Consider the following 21268-nt stretch of genomic DNA (forward strand, 5'->3'; position numbering starts at 1 on the left):
GAACAACTGAATAAAAATAGGAAACAAAGGATATGAATAAGTGGTCTTATTTTTTTTCAGTGTGTTTGCATACACTAAATTCATACTTAATTAGTTTTTCATCTTCTTGTGACACTTCAACTTAATGAAGATCAAGTCCTGTGGGAAGCTTGCAACATCACATCAGTATCTGTTACAATTTGTGTTGGTTAAGACATTAAAAATGATCTAGAAAAGAGAGAGAATGACGGTATTAATGGTAGAGAAAATTAAAGCCATCTGTGAAGAGTCATTGAAGGATTGCACAGTACTGAGGATCTATAGGAAAAAACCAAGCAAATTATTTTTAATTCATCCAAAAATTAAGTAATCCACATCACAAAAGAGACACTAAGTTTGATATACAACATGTGGGATCTAAATTGTCTATTAGCACTCTCACTAGAGTTATAATAGATAACTATAACAGTTATTATATACTTATATTTATCTCTGACAGTTTTAAGAAAATATCAGCTCAATACTTAAAAGCAGCCAAACAAGCAAAGTGGGTATTTGGAATGATTAGGAGCATAAAGAACAAAAAAGAAAATACCTGCCAGAGTATAAATGTCATTGTATAAGTCTGTATCGTGCCTGAATAATATGTGCCATTTTAATTACCTCATCTCAAAAAACATACAAATAGAAAATGTGTAGAGAAGAATGACAGGACAATCAAAGATATACATCTAAAGGTCTCAGTATGGTGTAACATACTAGTCAGTCTGGAAAAGAGACAACTAATTGGGATTAAAACTAGTGGTATGCAAAAAGTTGACTAGCAAATGATTGTTAACTGTTTCTCAAAATTCATGAAGAAGGTGACAGCAAGTTAAACTCTTACATCGGGAAACCAAAATGAACAAAAGGAAGGACTACTTCACATAGCATTCAGTTAAATTGTGTAACTAGATGTTAAATGAAGTTGAGGATTCCAGCAATTTACAAGACTTCAGAAAGCATTTAGACATGGGCTTTTAAATACCTCTGACCCAGAAGTTGCTCAGCTGCAAATCACTGGGGAAGCATCACATAACGTTCACCTTAGTGTACCTCGTCACTGTCTTCTGGCTACTACTGAAGATATGGTTTTGGGCTAAGTGGATCTTTGGTGAGAAGTTGCATGAGAATTCTTAAATGCTAAAATGTGTAGTCAGCTGAATTTACTTCACATCAACAGTTGAATTGATGGCAATACTGAAACTTCATGGTCAGTAGGCAAACCTAACTGGCCTAGATAAAGAGCACAGCGACAACTGATGGGAGAAAAGAAAAGCCCACAACTAAGTCAGTATCATTCCTTTTTGATTTGAGGAAAATGTCTTCTTTAGAAGCAAGGGTTCCATAGTTATTAAAAAGCAAAACTACAGGTAATTAAATATTTTTAGAGATTTAACATTCTTTTATATTTTATTACATTAAATAATGTTAAAATATCACTAGGAATTAGTAATGAGGTAAGGGAAGGGAGTCAATTATCTTTTTACTCTGACAAGTGTGTTTACCTTAAAAGACAGATGAAAGTAATAAAGAAACAAGAACGTCATTTGTCTGCTGTATCATTTCTTCCTGCGAAGAATTTACTATTGAATTTCCAAAAATAGCCCTTCCTCAGAGAAGATTTCACTTTCATGTAACAATTCTTAGCCTAGTAGGACTAAGTAGGTCTTAAATCACTATGTCAGTTTTTTATTTTGCTAATCGTCCTTTTCCCTTTAAATTTAAAAAACAGAATTTAACTCTCAAGCTACCGTAATCCAAAAAGCCAGAATAAATTTGGTCACTTAACAGTTGTTTCACAATCTCGTTGAAATTACTTATTTTCATAATTGTTTACTTTCTGTCTAGATAATTGAACTAATATTAGAATAAATATATGTCAAATTAGAAATATTACTCAGCACAAAAAAAAGAAATGCATCCAGTATTTATTTATAAGTGAGAATGCTCTTCAGGAAAAAAGTAAGTAAAGACAAATCTTGTGAAATGTGATTTATTACCAAAGATACTGACCAATGATGGAAAAGAATTCAAGAGACTTCACTGGCCTAAAATCAAATATCGTCATAAATATTTGGAATCAAGGGTTCAGCTTTTACCCTTTTTGGTAGTTGGTATTTACATTATGCATGTACATTTGCAATTTTTTGTTCATATTTTATCTAATGTAAGCAAAACAGATTCTCAGAATGACCCCACCAATTTGTCAAAACTCAAACTGATGCTTATGGTCATCTAGAGGAGCCTTTTGAAGAAAAAAATATCTGCACAAAGATGGATTAAGAAAAGAAAAAGGCACCTAGAAAGGGTAGTGCTCCCTTGCATGCTATTGAATTTATAAACATTTAGATACAAAGTAATCTCATGCCTGCATTTCACTGATGAAATATGGGCAACATCACAGCTGCCATGGAGACCATAAGAAGGTGAGTTAGTGTGAAGAAAGACAGAAAAATAAGGAAACATAAATATTATCAACAAAAAAAAGCTAGTCCTGTAGATAAGAGGAAACATTAACTAACTGTTAAAAAGCCATTGATGTTATCCATAATAAATATAAATTTGAAGCTAAGATACCTAGAAATATTTGACAGAGATGAAGAAAAAGATGGCCTTTTTTAGTGTTAATACCATAATGAAATTCTTTGCCTTTCCTAAGGAATTTTGATAATTTGTTTTGTAGCCTGGGGAACTTTGGCACTGATGCCAAAAATGAAAGCAGAAAAATAGTTAAGAACCCATCAGAGATTAATGGGTAAAAATGTATATTTTTCCTAAGTGTTCATTAAGTCTTCTTCAGTTTCGAACAGGTTTCTCTATGTCTATTAAACTAGATGAAATAACGCATTAGCTAACATTTTAAATTGATGATTGCAATGCACTGCTCAGCATAGATTTGTCTTTCAAATGCAGTTCTACCAAATATTTCCAAATATTTTAAAATACTTTTAACTCTAAATATTTTCAAATACCTCAAAAGGTATGCCAAAAAGCCTCACTGTGGTTTTATTTCTTGCAACCGCAGCACATTCAAAACACCCTTTATATAGTGTCTCCACCAGTTGGTTACGTCAGCTCTGCGTACCCTAGAACTGTTGCCAACTAGCTAGGAAGGCTGTAATAGAAAAATGAGCAGTAAGAAGATATGGATGGTATACATTAACCACACTAACTTCCTGGCTAGAAAGGAGCAGCTAAAACAGAAGAGATACCTTAAGAACATTTCATACAATAGTAATAGTATTACTCGTGCTGTTTGTTAGCATGAGTGAAGGAAAGATGGAGGAAATGAAATTTGCATACCTGTGCCACATCGATTTGCGAAAGCACTCTTTTGGCAGCATCTTTACCCCGGTTTCGTTTCTTCATTTCTTCCAAACTAATCTCGTGGCTTGTTAATTCAGATTGTATTTTCTATTGAAAAACAAAGACAGTAATCAGCAGGGTTTGAAGAAAATGTTTATATTGTTGTTAATATTATTTGGAACAGTTGATTTTGAAAGATATTAAACAGAAGTACTACACTATATACAGGATCATTAGAGGAAATTATTCAAAGAATTACTTGTTCACTATCCCATAAATCATTCAGTTTAGTTTCTCTTGATCATAATAAAACCTTCTCTTGCTCAAACATATATAACTCTGACACTGTGACAGTAATGACACAATCTTGCTAAGGAAATTGTAATGAAATTGGATGCAAAAACCCCATAGATTTCTCTTACCTGAAGGAAAGCAACTATTATCATTGGGAAGAAAATTAAAAATTAATCACAGAAAAGAAAAATACAAATAGAAAAGTGATTTGCTTCACTATTCTTATTTCTTATTATTTCCACTGACTAATCAGGTGAGTTCAGAGAAAACTGATCAAAGTATCCTATATGCATAACAACATCTTCATCTCACAGAGTTGTGTTATATCTAAAACAGCATACAATTTGTGGCATATTACTGACCAGAATCTATGTCCAGTATCTGTAGATATGGTAAATGCACAATGACATGTAGTTCATTAATACACTAACTTAATGCATTTTCTAACACACATTTCTGGTTATCTGGTTATCTGTTTCTGCAAAACCAGTGTGCAATCAAATCATCACAAGAGAAATATCAGCCTTGTTGGTTCACCATAAATCAACCTTACACAAAACAATTAACTTAAGCAGTGTTGGCTAGTGCAATGTAATGGAAAAGAATCCCCATAATATATATTGATACAACATAATTTAGAGTGATTCACATATTTTTATGTTTAAATTGTTAGAAAATGAGAAACTGTTATTAGCAAGATTGCTAGACAAGCACTACTGAGAACGATTACCCTATGAAATAAAGACAAGGTATGTTACCACCGGGAAAGGTATTTGAGGCCATTGTTCCTGGATTAAAAAGCGATTTTAGATTTAATCTTTTTTTTTCTATGATATACAAGCATTTCTCAGATACACTAAAGACTAGCTATAAGTTGAAATATATGCACATGCATTTATCTTACACTACATTAACTTGTAAAATGTGAAAACTGTGTAGTAGTTCAAAAAAGGCTATAAAGAATTATGCAAATTAAGAAAAGGGGGTTTTAAATTACAATTTGATCCTTTAAAGTTTGACTATAAGTAAAAATTATAGGTATTTTTAATAACATCTTCATACATTATTAATTAATATATACATTATTATTAATAACATCTTCATACAAGTACAAAGCTGTGTACACTGTATGCTATCTGCTTTATAGGAGTATTACATGGTTATAATGACTTGTATAACATTATAATGTCTTGTATATAACAATACTACACTGAAAGTTTTTCACAAGTTACATTGGAAATGTATTAAAGAAAATTTTAAGAGAAAAAGACTTACAAAAATACAGAAAATTATTCAGTCATTACTAAATTTAATTGAGAAAATATATTTACAATTCTAAACTATCCAGTATTATTTAGAGAAATAAAATATTTTTCTGAAGCAAAGCATTCGTAAAAGCAAAATGACTGACAGAAAGCTGTCAATTTAGATGAAATTTTTCATTTAAAATTTTCATAATTGTACATTTTCTATTTTTCATAGTGAGTATTTTGAGTTCTCCTTGTCAAGACTATTTACTAAATGGCCAGTAGCACTTGGAGCAAATAATAGAATTTTTTTAGATATGATATGTTAGTTTTGAGAAAACAAAGATGGTCAATTAAAAGGAAAATGCAATACAAGGAGAGAAGGTTTATTAAATAGTATATTTTGGAGTATTTCTTTTCTCCTTATCTAAGTTTAAAATTTCCCCCTTGAAGTGTACTAGAATTGTAACAAGATTATCTTCTGTGTTTGTGCAGCACACAGACCAAATTATTGGTGGTGACTCAGCATTAGTTAGCTCCTGAAGACAAATAATTTCTTGATGTCTTGGAAGTCAGAACTGTATATACAAGGATGAAGCAAGTCTGAATGTCAGAAAAATATACTATATCACGTCAAATATTTCAACTCTTTGCTTCTACACCTCATCAATTAACTGATTTTGGTTATATTTTCCAGTTTATTTTGTTGAACTTCAGAGTCACTCTGGAAAGCATATAATTGAACAGTTCTTATCTGAATAAGTCAGAACAGCACAGTACAGATAAGAGTAGTGTTTAAGCAATTAGGTATTATGGGACATTGCATGGAGATTGTTCTATCTTACTTTTTAAAAATTGCTCTACAGGAGAGCTTTCCTCTAATACGTTTGTTCTCTCTAATTCTGTGTTTTGATGTCAGAGTAAGTGATAAAGAGTAAAAGCTTTGCAGCAAAAACTGCCTTCATTTAATTTCTACAACATCACAATATAAGGTAGTGTATGTAACTAATAAATATCACTTAAATTATTTTGTCCTCCAGGTTAAGGATTCTCATTTTCCATGACTGGCATTTTTTTCAGGAATTTTATTAATTTGCAATATATATATATAAAAACTAAAATATAAGTGTGTGTATATGTATAAAAACTATATACATATACTATATACTATATTTACAAGACCAAAGGCACTGATTATGCCTATTCTCACGAGGATCACTTCTAGAGCAAAAGGATTTCAGTCCCAAGGGCATGCAATACATTATTTCTCTCATTTACTAGTCTTAACTTTAAAAAGATGAACAGTGAAATGCAGAGAGCCTTGCTATATTGATAGCAAAAAGCAGAGAATTGGCAGTGTAGCCAGTTCTTGGAAAAACTTTTCCTATCCTGAATCAGAGAAAGGAAAGCTAAAAGAACCAACATGACTATTTGTCTCATTTGAAAATTGTCACAAACCTAGCTGCAACTCATGCTTTAAGAACAGCGCTTAGAAAAAGGTAACAGGGCATAGAAACAAACTCTGTAACATTATTTGCAACAGAAAATTGAACTAAAAGCCTTGATTATATATCACTTCCCACCAATGCCTGCTACCATAATTAGAAAATCAGTCATCATATTTACAAAAAACAAATGCCAATCAGCAATAATCAGCAAAATCATAACAATGCAAAGCAATTTGGAAAAAAACCAACAAGCCAAACCCCCAACCTTCTGTATTTAATTAAAAAAAAGTGATTTATTTATAACCAAAGGATAAAAATACAAAACCATAATTTTTGGAATAAATTGTGGAATAGAACTAATATTGTGGAATAATGGCTGAAAAGACAAGATTAGATGGGTTGTACATCTAATGTGCAAACACAGATTTTAGTATGAGTAATGCTGAAAAGACTACACTACAGAAACAGCTGACAGTTCCAGCTGATGTAGTATAGCAAGTTTGAAAGTTTGAAAGACATTCTGGAAAACACACTGATGAAACTGCTTTCTCACGGCAGGTCAGGGACACCATTTTCCACCCCAGAACTGTGGGAAACCTCTCATCTCTCTTGTCTGCTCCTTAAGAAGGAAGAAGACTCTGTTGGTTCTGTTACTTCAGGAATGGGGAGAGGTCACAGGAGATGTGTATTATAGTGCACGTTATCCTCCAAGACATCTTAATTTCATGCTGCTGGACCTCTTTTTATTGTATTGTATATTAGTTGCTAGAAATTCATAACACAGGGAGGAATTACGTTGCAGTTAATATTGACTATACCACCAAGATCAGCAAATTGGTAAGTTCTCAAAAGCTGGATAAATCCAGAAGAAAGATACAAGTGATATGTATATTATCACGTTCCAAAATGGGACAGGGAGCCCTGATGTCACTTGAATTTAAAATAAGCAACAAATAGGTGAAATATTTCCTATGGGCGTGCACTGTAATGAGAGTGGCCAATTTACTAGTCTCAATCTGATTTATAAACTTGCACAAAAAATACACTAAACATAATGAATTATAGTTCATTAAACACTGCTACAGCAAAGGGATTAGGTCAAAATAAAGTTGCTAGAATTAACCACACTTCTTCCTTTTTTTTCTTCTGATTTCTCTTTCTCTTTAAAGTCCGTTGCAGAAAAATATTCACTAAATTCCTGTTTACTAACTAAAAACATGATTTATAAAACCTGTTCCCATACAAAAAGGTTATTTTCATTCTGTGATAAAAAACTGGCCAAATCCTCGAGAAGAAACATCCTATTTTCTCCATGGGAAATTTAATGAAAGCCATCGAAAGGCTTTCCTTTCTAAAGTAAAGATTTATGGAAACACAGGGTGATACATTAAAGACAGGTAGTTCCTTAAAGAGAGGACACTTGGATCTCTTGGGTTATACATAGTAAACAGAAAGATCTTTTTATACCTCTCTCTGACCTTGCAGGGTTGGTCCTTTCCTCACAAGATTTCTTTCCTGCCTAGCAACTTTCAGCGGCATCCTGAGCTATAGGCAGAATCTATGGTAGGTAGATGTAGGTAACCCCTAAGGGCTGGCTGTGGCACTGTCCCCTGCTCTCGCAGGTGCTCCTGCAGTGGGAGGCTGCACGCCCCAGCCCATGGGTAATGTCCTTTTCTGTCCCACTGGGCTCCCAGAAGCTGCTTCCAGCTCAGCATCTTTGTTCTCAGATAGAAGGTTTTCCCCCTAGTTTGGAAGATGCCAGAAAATAAATATGCTGCTCCCTTCTCATAGACATTTTTAAGCAGAACATGCTATGTAAAACATGTTATACAAAGTAAACTAAGCAGTTATACTATCCTCTACTATATCCATGTTCACCTGTCCATATTCCACATCCTCCAACAAAATACATCAGGCATTACTAAGTGTTGGGCAATCGAATACTGTTTGATTCTCGAGAACTGAAAATTACATAGCCAGAGTAGTAAATCTTTCAGCAGTGAGTGGTGGATCTGAAGGCAAGGGCAATTACATTACCTTAAGTTTCCTCCACTGTTTGTTCTAGGAAAACAAGGTCTAAGTTTAGCCTAGAACATCACTTTTCTACTATGGATTTCTTTAAGATCTACTGCATAAAAAAGCCTGGACTTGACAGCAACCCTATGAGTTTTGCAGTCGCACAAAAAGATGATGACAATATGATATGACTCAGGCAAAACGGTGAACTTCTAATTGTTCTCTGCTTTTTTGTATACTCAAATTATGAACTCAAATTATACTAGATTACCTTTATAATTAATGAGTCCTTCACATAACTCTTACACTAAAATTGCCTGGATATGAATTTGCAGATTTGGCTCTCTTGAGTTGTAGAGAACAGCTTGCCAGCTCTTCTTGGTGTATTAGGTTTTCTGATTTGTATTTCTCTAAATACTACTTAGCTAGTCTAACAGCTCTCAAGAATGGTGCTCAGTTTAACCTCATTTTTGCTTATTTTCGCAGTTGGTATCAAGGCCTAAGGAGTCGGATCTCAGCCTAATGGATGGAGGAAATAATGCATTTAGAGAGCATTCTGGTAAGTTAATCTTTATAAATGGAAAGATCATGATTCTAGCAGACAAAAAACCATATCTGAAACAATTTCAGAACTGTTAGTGGTTTACCTTTGAAAACTCTGAAAGGATAAACAAAGTACCAGAAGATTAGAAAAATGAAGATGAAGTACCCATCTTTAAAAGCACAAAAAGAATATGTGCCAATGATGTCACACCTTTGCAGAAAAAGAAGAAAAGCATATAATACATGTAGAAGATGAATAGCAGGAATAACACATAGGTAAGTCTCAACAAGAACAGCATACTTTGTTTTAGACACTACTTTCAAGAAAGATTAACTGAAAAATCCAAATGAGAAGAGCAAATCATCAGAGGATAGAAACATGATTGACAAGGCAAGACTGAATAAGTTGGACATGACAAATGCAGTTTGTGCAGTTAAAACACAGTTAATGCAGTGTTCAGATGCTATGGAGATGTGTAGAGTGTGAGAACCTGTCTACTACAGAAATCTGTGTGGATATTCAAACTTAATACTTAACACAATGTAAGCTTACACTTCTGAATAACGCTTATCAGCTATTCCCTCTTTGACCACTGATCTACACATGGCTGAACAAAATAATTCTCACAATTTCTAGCAGAGGAAAAGTAAGCGTAAACACCTTTAACATTAAACATTTTACTAAGTAGACAATTGTGAATTCTTTGTCCCCAAATATTAGTCTGAAGGCAATGAAGCATGGCATTATTCGTGTCAAGTAACATTGCACAACTGAACAACTCTGCCATTACATCATCACATTAACTTTGGTTTTGAACGTAGCACAACAATATTTTAAAAACAGATTAATGACCATCTTCACTTAGAAAATAGTCAGGCGTGTAGTGCTTATCACTACAGAACTGAAATTATTCAGTTTATTGAAAAGACAAAGTATATCACTTTTGCTTTTCTCAGAAACACAATATTGTTCATTTATTCTCCACACTGCATTTTACATAAGTTTACAGGGAGAACAACAGACAAGTGATTTGTCACATGCAGGTGAGAAGTGAAATAAGTGTATTTTCTGTCCCATAATATAAAAAAACCCATGTAATTGCTCAGACTAAACAGAAGTAGAAAGTGGAGATTCTCTCTCCCACCAGAAGCTATTTAATAACAAAGCTACAAATAATTATCTGAAAAATATTTTGTTATATAAATGTAATATGTTCCGTACAGATTTATTTTCTTCCTGTCAGTTAAAGAGTACTTGAAAAAAAGTCAGCAACTGGCAAATTCCTGTGATGATGACTTCATTCCCTGTATTTTCTTGATAAATTTAGAGAAATTAAAGAGACTTCATTTGGGATCATGAGATCAAGCATACAGACAATCTTTCCTTCTGGAATATTGTATTAAGCTTTACCTCATTTGAGCTTTTTTCATCATTACACCTTGAGGAATCTGAACTGATTTATCCGTGCGGTTGCTGTTAGATTGTTTTGTCTGAATACAGCATCTTTAGTTGTACTCAAAATGAGTTGGCAGTGGCTCTCTAGCATTAAATTCTCAGTGCCACATGGTGGAGTAAGAAGCACGCAGAATTTACAATCAAAAAATGATCCAAAGGAGAAGTTGAACAGCACATACTTAACTCCCCTTTCTTTCTGTCAACTTTCTGAATAAACTAAACCGATCATTTCATTTAAAAAGAGGAGCTAAATATAATTTTGTTTTCTCAGATTCATTTCCAATCAGCTGAACCAAAGATTATTCCTCCTATCAAAGCTCTAAACATATTTGAATTTTTGAAGCAAACACACAAAGCTCCCAAACCCTCAACAGCTTTCTGACTATAAATTCTCCCATATGTTCTTTTAGAAATGCAACACATATTGCTGAGCAGTTTGCTAAATCCCTCAGCATGGATAAACTGACCCCTGCCCAGGAACAAACATCATTTGACTGAAAGATTCCCATTCCAGCTGTGCAGACACTATAGTAGGATGTCTTATATGAATGAACTGTTTTCTGCTCTACAAAAGAGCTGTGCCAGCAGAGGCTCTGCAGGAGATGTGACCATTCAATATGTGCCTATTCTGCCACTGGTTGGCATGGCCATTCGCTGAAGGAATGACTCAGTATATTTAGCTGCATAAAATTGATTTTTTATTCCCTTTCCCTCTAAGGATTTTAAAGAACTTCACAACTGAACTTCAGAGAACTTCAGTATTTGCATTAAATCTGTTCAGTTGTTAATTAAGTTTTTTTCATTAGGTCCCACTGGCATCTTAAAATGAAAACATGAAAGGGAAAAACTCAGCAGCCTCTACGCTGGTTTTCCCACAGTGGATATAGTATAATCAGGTGAACTTGACATCAGACAATAAGATCTCAAGAACAAAAACAAGTTCTGCAAAAGCACTGAGCTGAAATTTTCCCATGAAAGTGTGCTAATTAAGGTTGGTTGAATTTTATGCTGCTTCAGTTGTTGAAGTTCTGAATTACTTCCTTTTACACAATCTGTGATCATTGCCAATATTGTACCTGAGGGCACACATAAACCAGAAGTGTCCATGGGATATATGAAGCACCACCAAAAATTACTACAATGTAAGGGTCCAAATACACCAGAAAAAAGCACACTTTCATATAAAATTTTTCTTATGTATTACAGTTATATAATTACAAGATGAGAAATTAAACTGATACATCTTTAACAAATGCTGATTTGTATCCTATTTCATAAAAAAATTGTTTACATTATTCACATTGCAAGGAAGGAGAAAAATAATTCAGGAGGGTCAACTAATAGCTAACATAGCTTAGGATTCAAACTGGAACAATAATTCATCTGAATCTGATTCTATTCTTATACTGATGTAAGTTAGAAGCAAATAAATTAGAATCAGTTTCAAAATAAGACTGAATGCAAATACGATCCTGTTTTCTAAATATAACTTTTTAAAATCAGACACACACACATAAAAATATCTCCATGTACCTGCAAACACACATGCACTAGAAAAGCAACTGAAAGGTACATCTGTCTACATTTTCCTTCAAAAGACATGGAAACTTTTATTTTTAAATGAGATAAAACATGATTTTCAGGGCTACATATATTCAGCTTTGAATATATTTAAGATCATCTAAGCTACTTTATACAAGACACTTATTTTTTATGATTTAAAACTTTGCAGGCATGCCAGAAAAAACACAATTGAATGCCTTTTCTAAAATCATTATAAAGCATTCATTTTCAATTTCCCTGTAGCCTTTTTTGTTTGGTATTTTTTGTAATCTGACTTCCTAAATTTAGGTGGAATTTACAGAAAAGTTGCTGTACATAATATTGTAGACTGTTAATAATTTTATACCAGAGATATTTGGTTTTATTTAATTTGTATTCTTACCATTTTAATGCTGCAGTAAAGCAGATGTTATAGAAGAAACAATGAAAGAGTAAAAATTAGAATTAGATGTACAATTTTATTTCAAAGGCTCAATAAACCATTTCTAAAGAATGGGGAAAGCTGTTTCTGTTAAACTTACTTACATGAGCTGTAAAAACTGAAGTATAAGTACATTTATGTGCACATCATGAAATAATTAACAATGTTGTCTATGTTTCAATAATCTAGTAACAATCCCTAGGCCATGTAATCAACTTTGTAAAAGAGCCATCTAAGAGTAGTGAAGATGGTAAGTTTCTTCTTTCTAGAATGGGAACTGGATTTTAAAGAGTCACATTTTTTATCTTTGTCATTTTATAGTTACTGCATAGTCTCCCATGATATTTATAGTTCTTTACATCTTCTGGACAGGTATTTAATATAAAACAGAAGGAAAATATGACTTTACTAGAAAATTAGCTTGAACTTCTCAAAGTAATCCTACCTAAAATTTACTTGCACTTTCATAATGCAAACACCCGTTATTAATATGAGGCTGAGGGACAACCAAAGACTCTTCAGTTGATTAAGAAAACCAGTAAGCACATCAGTTCAACCTGTATATAGCTTACCTGTGCTTCCTGAGGGACCTGTGCAGCATCAACTCTGTCTGCAATGTAGGCTGTTAGCTGTTTGTCAATAACAGCAAGAGACTCTTGGATTAAACGGAGGGTTTTGTCAGTCTCCTGGGCAGACTGAATACTCTGTTCAAGACTCTTTTGTCTTCTCACAGCCTAAAAACAATGACAATGTTATCAATATTCACAGTAATAATGAGTATAATACATTTTTTCCCACCATTTTTTTTTTTTTTTCAAAAAATGCAGGCTAAGAATCAAAAATAGTAGTCCTGACTTGTGCTCATCCACCTTTTTGTATGATAAGTTTCGCATCATTTTGCCACCCATTCAGTTCTTTTTAGCAGGAAACAAACAAAGAAACCCCCAGATCTAAAAAATGCAGGACCCTGAAAAACCAATGCATGCATTGAGGATTTCTATATAGAGTGAAAGTTGGCAAAGCTGCATAATAAAGCCATCCTGACAGTGCAGTCTTTCATTCTGAGGCATAGCGGTCCTCCTGATCTTATTATATAGTTCAAGAGGTTTTGTTTACTGAGAATAGGGTTACTGTCATCACAATCCCATCTGAGACAATCCACTTCAGTAAGTGAGAGAGATAGACTCTCTTGAGAAGGAGCTCTCTTATATGAAGTATAAATAGCTGTCCGAAACAGAGGCAATGCCTACTCTGGAAAAAAAAGAGATGGATCCTTGTCTTGTCTTGTCTGTTGACTTGCCCAGTCTATTATCACTCTAACCATAGTCTCTTTTAGTCTAGGAAGTTGACTCTTGCTTCTACTCCACTGTCAGTGCCACAGTGGATTGCCTACAATCACTATTTATACAATCCTTTTTTTGAGAAGGATGCTTTCCTTTCAAAGGAGCTCCCTTTATGGTTTAACAAATCAGAACAATAAATTCTCCTTCCAAGTTGTCCTTAAAAGACGTGTATATTTAAACACTTGACATAAACAGCTTAGTTCTAATTATTCTATGATTCTATTATTTGTAACAGTTTAATATGGTATTTACCAGGTAATAAATAACCTGGTACTTTCTTCCATCTGTCATTGTGTCCACCTGCAGACTCATATTTTACTTAGACTGCAGCTTCTGGCTAGCAGAGTTTCTGCTTTATACAAAGTACATAATAACTACCAACAATCTCAGATGCAATACAGTTTTTCTCTGTACAAGCCCAGCCATACTGCTGACCACAGAATAAAGTGACCATCTTTCTTTGACATGAATCAAAGGAGGAGGGAGAAAGCAAGCACTCTTTAAATAACATTCCTGGGTGTCCTGCCATTTTTCAAGTCAAATCACACTTTTTCTCTTTGGTGAGCCAGCTATACTTTAATTTGATTTCATAGCTATTACGAAACTCTTGCCTTGAACAAAAATACCTCTCAGCAATTCAGTGAGAATTCTTGATATATCTGTACCTTCTTCATAGAGCTCAGATTCTTATAGAGCTTCACATCTAACAAATGAAAAAGATTAATTTTTTGTGAGCGTTCTTGCTAGCTGTTTGACTTAGTTAAAGGATAGGGATCCAACCAGTATTTACTATATTTGTGTTTGTAAGCTGCTTTATGCTATTTCAAAACAGCTGATCAGATAATCTTGTATCACTGCCAGTTTCAGGAATCTTCTGTGGAACTGAGCAGCTTTACATACCAGACCCATGCTGTCAGTGTTCGTGGAAGAAACTGAGCCGCTAAGGTAGTATTACCCCACCAGGCGAACCATTAAAACAGTGTAACTTCCCAGTACAGTACTAAGTACAGTACTAAGGCTTGCTACTTAAATGACTTTTACCTTCATCTGATTTGAGATTTTATATTACAATGTTCTCAGCCTGTTCAAAGCAGCAGGGTTAAAAACCACAGCTTCTGTTTACCTTGGCACTCCTTACTACTGATTTGTAAGCCTGGATAAGATACAGTCACTATACAGTAGATTGAAAGACACATTAGACCAGAAACAGGGTAAGTAGCTTTCTACAGCCCACAGGTAAGGGCATCCTCCTGGAAGCATGGAAGAAAACCTCTCTGCCTTTACCGATCTCTTTGGATAACTGGTAGGACTAACCTACATGCATAGTCCATTCATAGCCCACTGAGGGCTGCAATGTCCTGATGCTCAGAAAAGCTCACCATTTAAAATAAGCGCTGAGAAAGTTCCATTCTTATTAGTCATTAAAATAACCACCTGCGCTTTCTGGAGAATTCAATATACTGGACGCAAATTTGGTGCTAAGTCCTTCTGAAAAACTACTTTTATAGCAATACTTGAAGCTTCGAACCTTTATTAAACGCTGACCCATGTAACTATTATTTGCAGCTAGGCACTTGCTTAACTATAGATAAATTTGCTGCCAGCCTCAGGAGCAGCCTGCACGCATGCAATGAAGAAGTAGTTATCACTGCATGGAAACACACAAAGAGTCTTAAAATTGTATGACAAATATGTGGTGATTGAAAAATTGTTATTTCTGTGCTGACATCAGCAGAAACTATGTATATTAAAATCCTGGTTTAGAATGCAACTGGAAAAATTAAAACATTTCCAAATTCACTGATCATATATTAAAGCAGATAAAGTTAAGAAATAATTACAACAAATCCTTGCCTGAGTCTGACTGAATTTTTATGGCTGGATTTCAAACAAATATGAAGTTAGATAAATATATATGCATGCTTGTGATATCTTTATGTGCACACAAAGTAAGTACGTACACACACACACAAAGAGAAAACATTCCCCTTTCATTGTCCTCAGAGAGAATTTGATTATAGCCTGAGAACCTGTGTGACATTTTGTATCTTCCACGTGAGGCGAAAGTACATCTTTTCCAAAAACCATGAACTGTTTAGATGAATGAACGGACAATATCAGACCAGACCAAGATGTGAACGCAGTGGTACATGAGAGGAATTATTTTGGCGGTGGTAACAGAACCACACAGCCGAACGCTGGGAAATGGCACCTTCACAGTTGTGATGATTTTCTGAGACATAAATGGGTGCTGCTTTAATTTTTTTGTCTGTGTTGCTTACTGGGAACACACCCCATCCTGCACAGTCACCTAAAGTCAAGCCTCTGCCCTGACCCTGTTCAATTCACGCAACAAATACAACAAAAGTCTTCACAGTAATCTTATAAAAAGTATAATACACTCATGGAATGCAAGATATTTCTTCAGTACACAACAGCTGACTCAAAAACCTAATCCTGTTCACTAAGTAGGTCCCTGGCACTATCACTAGCATTGCAGAATATTTATCAATTCAATAAAGGGGAATGCCACAATATGGAGAAGGCTTCTTCCACTCTTTCAGTAGAAAAGAGAGTTACTGGTGGAGGTAAACATTAGAGGGCTTTACAAAAAGGGGCAGACATACTACACCCTTACATCTGTGAACCTGAGTTTGAAATTTGTCCTTAAAACTCGTATGTCTGTGCGTATGAAAATCTATATAGGCATATTTTTAAAAGACATGTGAAAGTTGAAATGGTATATGTTTATAATATAAAAATATTTTAATTAATTATGTTCTGTTTTGGTTTGGTTTGGTTTTTTTGTTTGTTTTTGTGTTTTTCTCTGAAAGATTATGTTTTTTCTATTCCTCTGTGGAAGAAATAGATGGTTTAACATTGCAGTGTATAAATGGGTCTGAGGACATAACAGGAAGCTCTAGCTCTGCTATCAGATCATAGTCAGTAAAGCTGAAGGCTTTGGTCTCTAAAGGGAAGTGTCTGACAGTTAATTGCTGGATAGGAAATCTCAGGAAAATAACCAACTGTTTAATTATTTCTGAGCCAGTGAAATGTTGACAGCTGTCAAGGAAAATAAGAACAAACAAAAAATCTGCTGTTAGGCACTATCAGAATGAAAGAGAAAAGAAAATATATTTATGGACTGATTTTTTTAACTAAAGTCTACAGGTCTTCATAGTTTTTTAGTTATTTTTTTATGGTTAAGCATAACATTTAATTTTTATGTTATGGGGTATTGCATAAATCTGTTTACAATTTAACAAAGATCAACAGTAAATGCAGGAAATTGTAACATTGCATATTATCCACATAAAATGACATATGAAGAGAAAGGCTGCACTGAGAGATGATCAAATATCAGGAAAGCTGGAGGTGCTCAAACAGTTACTTATGATTGTAGCTCATTTTTTGATGTTGAATGTTATAAAGCTATAGCTATAGACATTGGCACTTGTTCCTTCAATAATATCTTTCATGTATTTAATGTGACATTAGTCACAAATGCAGTCACCAAGATGCTGGTTAGAGTTTTATGGTTAAAACCAAGGAGAGTTTTGTTGTTGAGGCAGTACTCAGTAGTTGTGCTGTGGGAGAAAAATAGAACAAAACCTTTCCAAAATTATACTACTTTTACTACAGGGTATATGTATTTATAATGCAGAAGCAAATTCATTATTTAGCTTATAATTTACAGCTCATGGAAAGAGGTTTGTTAAGAAAGGCAGAAATATGTTAGGGGTTTTTTTTGGCTCAATTATCCTCTCTAATTATTGAGAAATGTTACCACAGGGTAAAGTTAAAAAGTAAAAAGTTAGAAAACTTTAACTTTAAATTTCCTTCTTAACTTGTTTAAATTACTTTAAAATTTAACCCAAATTCTTGGTGTTATAACGGTTGTCTGAGATATATTATGACATTTTTGTACATTTTGCATCAAATTGTTTATGTGTTAATCTCTGCTTTTTTTTGGAATCAGTGTGGATTAGTGTTTAGGCAAGCTAGAAACACCTTTCCTAGCATTCAAACCATTCATTTTGGGCTGAGGAATTTTTAATACCCTCCAAGCTAGAACTAATTCTTCTGCAAATTCTAGTAATATTTCACAGTGTGTTTTTAAAGTAAGTGGCTACAAATATTTGACCTTTCAACCCCAAAGTGATATGCATCTTTGATCAGCTGTATTCCAAACCTGCAAACTATACCAAGGAGGACTTCTCTATCTCTTTAGGTTATGACTGCAGACAGATAGTGCCTCAGAGCTTGTAAAAGCAGCCCTCTTAGCAGCCTTCAAAGCAATCACATGGAGATGGGGCATGAAGAATTCCTTCTCCTCTTGAGAGGAGAACAAAACAGAAAAATTGTGTCAAATGATGAATGTGTGCTCTTTGAAAGAAACAAAGAGTAATCTTGAGGGGAGTCCTAAAAGAAATTAAGAGACAGTCCCCAAGAATAAAAATTGAATCTAGTGTAAAGCCCATCTGAACAATAATGTTTTATACAGTTTTTTGCAAGCATAGTCTCAAGAGTATCTAGCTGACATTTTTGAAGTTTGCTGGATAGGATGTAAATCACTTTCACCATTACAGGGGATGATAGCTACTTGCAATATTAGCTTGAAGTTCTTCAGGCAACAGCATTTTTTAGATCCAATATATATAGTTGTAAGTGAATCAGTCCTTGAAAAGTAGAGATAGGATATATGTTGCTTATCGATCAGCCCCAGATGTTCAACAGCAAACTAAACACAGTCTTTGTTAACTAAAGAAGATAAGACATACAAACATAAAGCCATTATCTGCCTTTAAAAATGAATCTCCATCTCAGTAGAAATGCTGTATTGTCTTGCAGCATCATTCATATAGCAGTGGTTTGGTTTGGTCGCACTATTAGTAGAGAACAAATATTTCACATCAGTTTCTGCCCACATGAGCTTATTGTCTTGATAATTACCTGCACAATTATTCAAATAAAAATAAATAACTTAACCACATTAGGATAGCCTATTAGTCTGTCTGAAATAGAAGTGACCTTGAACATAAGCTGAATGTGCTAGTGCCTGCAATGTATTTTTATGTAAGGAGAGTGCATGCTGTTTGGATTTCAGCAGGGCTACACAAACAGCACAGAAAATTCAGTGTTAGGAATCTATGAAAGAAGTGTGTGAGACTTCAGTGGAAAAATTTATAAAACATTTTGTTGTAGAAAACATACAGTAAAAAAGCAGTGTAACTGAGTCACTTGTAATTAAAATAGTTTCCTTACAGCTCTTATATTCATATACAGATCTCACCATTAGTATTTGACTACTAAACATCACATCAAGCTTTCAAAGGAGAGGGCTTCATCCCTCTGCTTTTTGTCTATGTTTAAATTAAATTGGAAAACAGTGAATACATTTCTAATGTATTTTGCTTATATGCTCATCCAAATTGTCTCCAGAATATCACACAATATCTTCATGCTGTACTTTCCACATTTAACCCCTGCAGCTGGCATGAATTTTGATTTAATGCCTATTTTTGTGAAGACTGAATAGTATTCATCCATCACTCAGCAAGACTATTTGAAAGTCCTGTTTTCACACACTGGAATCCCTCTGTATATTCCCAGTTTTCTCCTTCAAGTCAGGAAAAAAACAACAGATACCAAGTAGCAGAATTCCAGGGAATGTATCTGCTTTCAAATAGAAGTTAGATGTAAAAAAAAAAAAAAAAAAAAGAGCAGGTATACAGAAAGTTATGTTTAATTTTCCGTTATGAAACCGTCAGCAATATGGGACTACGTGAATGCCTGCACTGCACCAGAACTACCACCAGGTAGTTAGTAGAGGGAAGCAGGCTCTTTCTCTCCCCGTCCTTCAAGTTTAAGCTCAGAACAGCTGAAGATCCTTCCTTAAATTTTATTGTAGTGTTTTACTTCCACTGTTCTCAAGAACAAGCACATTTCAAGCACCTTGAAAGAAGCAAAAATGTTATCATTGTCATGGTAGACTGTTATCATTCTAACACAGCTGCTTTCCAAAAATCTTTACTTGTGCATCGTTTATATCATTGAAACTGAGTAACTTTTGACCGTCATTGTAGCTCATCTTTGAACATGTTCTGGTTCCAGTCATAAAGAGGGTATCTGTGTCCTTCACTAGGTCTTTCGCTAATAATGTCTTTCTGATCTTTACCAAGTACTGAGCTGACATCTTCCCCATATTTCTCTTCATAACTCCATGATCTTCCTTCTGAACAGCTCAAAAGTTTCTTATGTGAAGTCAGAAGTCCTCCATGAGTACCACTTTTCATGTATTTGCACTGAGTACTTCTGTAATTTAACTGCCTTGTTACTCTGTCCTTTAAGGTTCTTCTGCATTTAGTTAGAGTTCATCCCCATCTTTGTAACTAGTAAACTACAAGTAGCTGAGCTATTTCCTTATGTATCTTTTGGTTACCTTAAAATTCTTCGGTGAATTCTGTTTGGTCCTGCCGTTATATACATACACACACATTTGTATTAGTACACACACAAATGTATGTTAAATAAACTCCTAGTATTAAAAGTAAATGTTAATGCACAAGTAACACAGTTTTGAACTGATTTACTGGCAAAAAAGTATACTGTCCCACTATGGGATCTGTCAACGTATTAGTAAAATTTTCTTCATAGAGTCTGTGGCAAAGATTGTTAATCTAGCACATTGCTAGATTTTACTCTCCTTGTGCTAAACGTGTTTCTATATTGAAGTGACTTTATAAAATCTTTCATTGATACAAAGACTTATTTATTGTTTAGTAAGAGAATGTTACTCTTATATTTAATTTTGAAAATAGTTTGCTTCTTATTAAGAGTTTTGTCAGAGAAAACATCTCTAAATATGCAATTGAAGATTGCACCATCTGCTAGATGGTGACTTCAATTTTGGAATTTTAGGGTTACCTGTTGTACTGGCTTTGGCTGGGATGGAGTTAATTTTCTTCACAGCAGCCCGTGTGTGCTATGTTTTAGATTGGTGACCAAAACAGTGTTGACAACACAGGGGTGTTTTAGCTATTGCTGAGCAGTGCTTACACAGTGCCAAGGCACCTTTCTCACTCTGCCCCTCCCAGCGAGCAGGCTGGGGTGGGCAAGAGGCTGGGAAGGGACACAGGCAGGACAGCTGACCTGACTTGACCAAAGAGATATTCTGTACCACACAGAGTCATGCTCAGCAACAAAAGCGCAGTGGGGCGGGGAGTTTTCCCAAAATTGCTGTTACTTGGGGACTGGCTGGGCATTAGTCTCCTGGTGGCGAGTGACTGGTTTTGCATCATTTGCTTTCTCCCCTTTTTTCTTTCACTTATTAAATTGTCTTTATCTCAATCCATGAGTTTTCTCGCTTTTGCCTGTCCAATTCTCTCCCTCATAGCACCATGAGATGTGGGGGGTGAGTGAGCAGCTATGTGGTGCTTTGCTACCTACCGGAGTTAGCCCACCACACCTACGCAAACTGTCCACTTCTAAAAGAAGTCTTTGTTTGCGTACTGTTTAGGAACTATACCAACAAAATAACTTTTTTTTTAAACGGTGCTAGACTGTCAGCTCTTTAAATGGGAGGACAGGTCAATTATTAAATATACCTC

At 34.5% G+C, this 21268-nt stretch overlaps 1 protein-coding gene across 1 annotated transcript in view; it reads right to left on the minus strand.

Moving 5' to 3' along the window:
* LOC104073603 (dystrophin-like) overlaps positions 1 to 21268 on the minus strand; it is a gene marked incomplete at its 3' end in the record, with an annotated part of 62710 nt that overhangs the window by 31801 nt on the left and 9641 nt on the right. The window contains exons 6-7 of the mRNA XM_009573446.1: positions 12888 to 13049; positions 3325 to 3435 (exon numbers count right to left, since the gene is read on the minus strand). Coding sequence (XP_009571741.1) covers positions 3325 to 3435; positions 12888 to 13049 — 273 coding nt within the window. The remainder of the gene's footprint in view (positions 1 to 3324; positions 3436 to 12887; positions 13050 to 21268) is intronic.

This window comes from Fulmarus glacialis, unplaced genomic scaffold (assembly GCF_000690835.1).
Source record: "Fulmarus glacialis isolate BGI_N327 unplaced genomic scaffold, ASM69083v1 scaffold19802, whole genome shotgun sequence".
Taxonomy (NCBI): Eukaryota; Metazoa; Chordata; class Aves; order Procellariiformes; family Procellariidae; genus Fulmarus; species Fulmarus glacialis.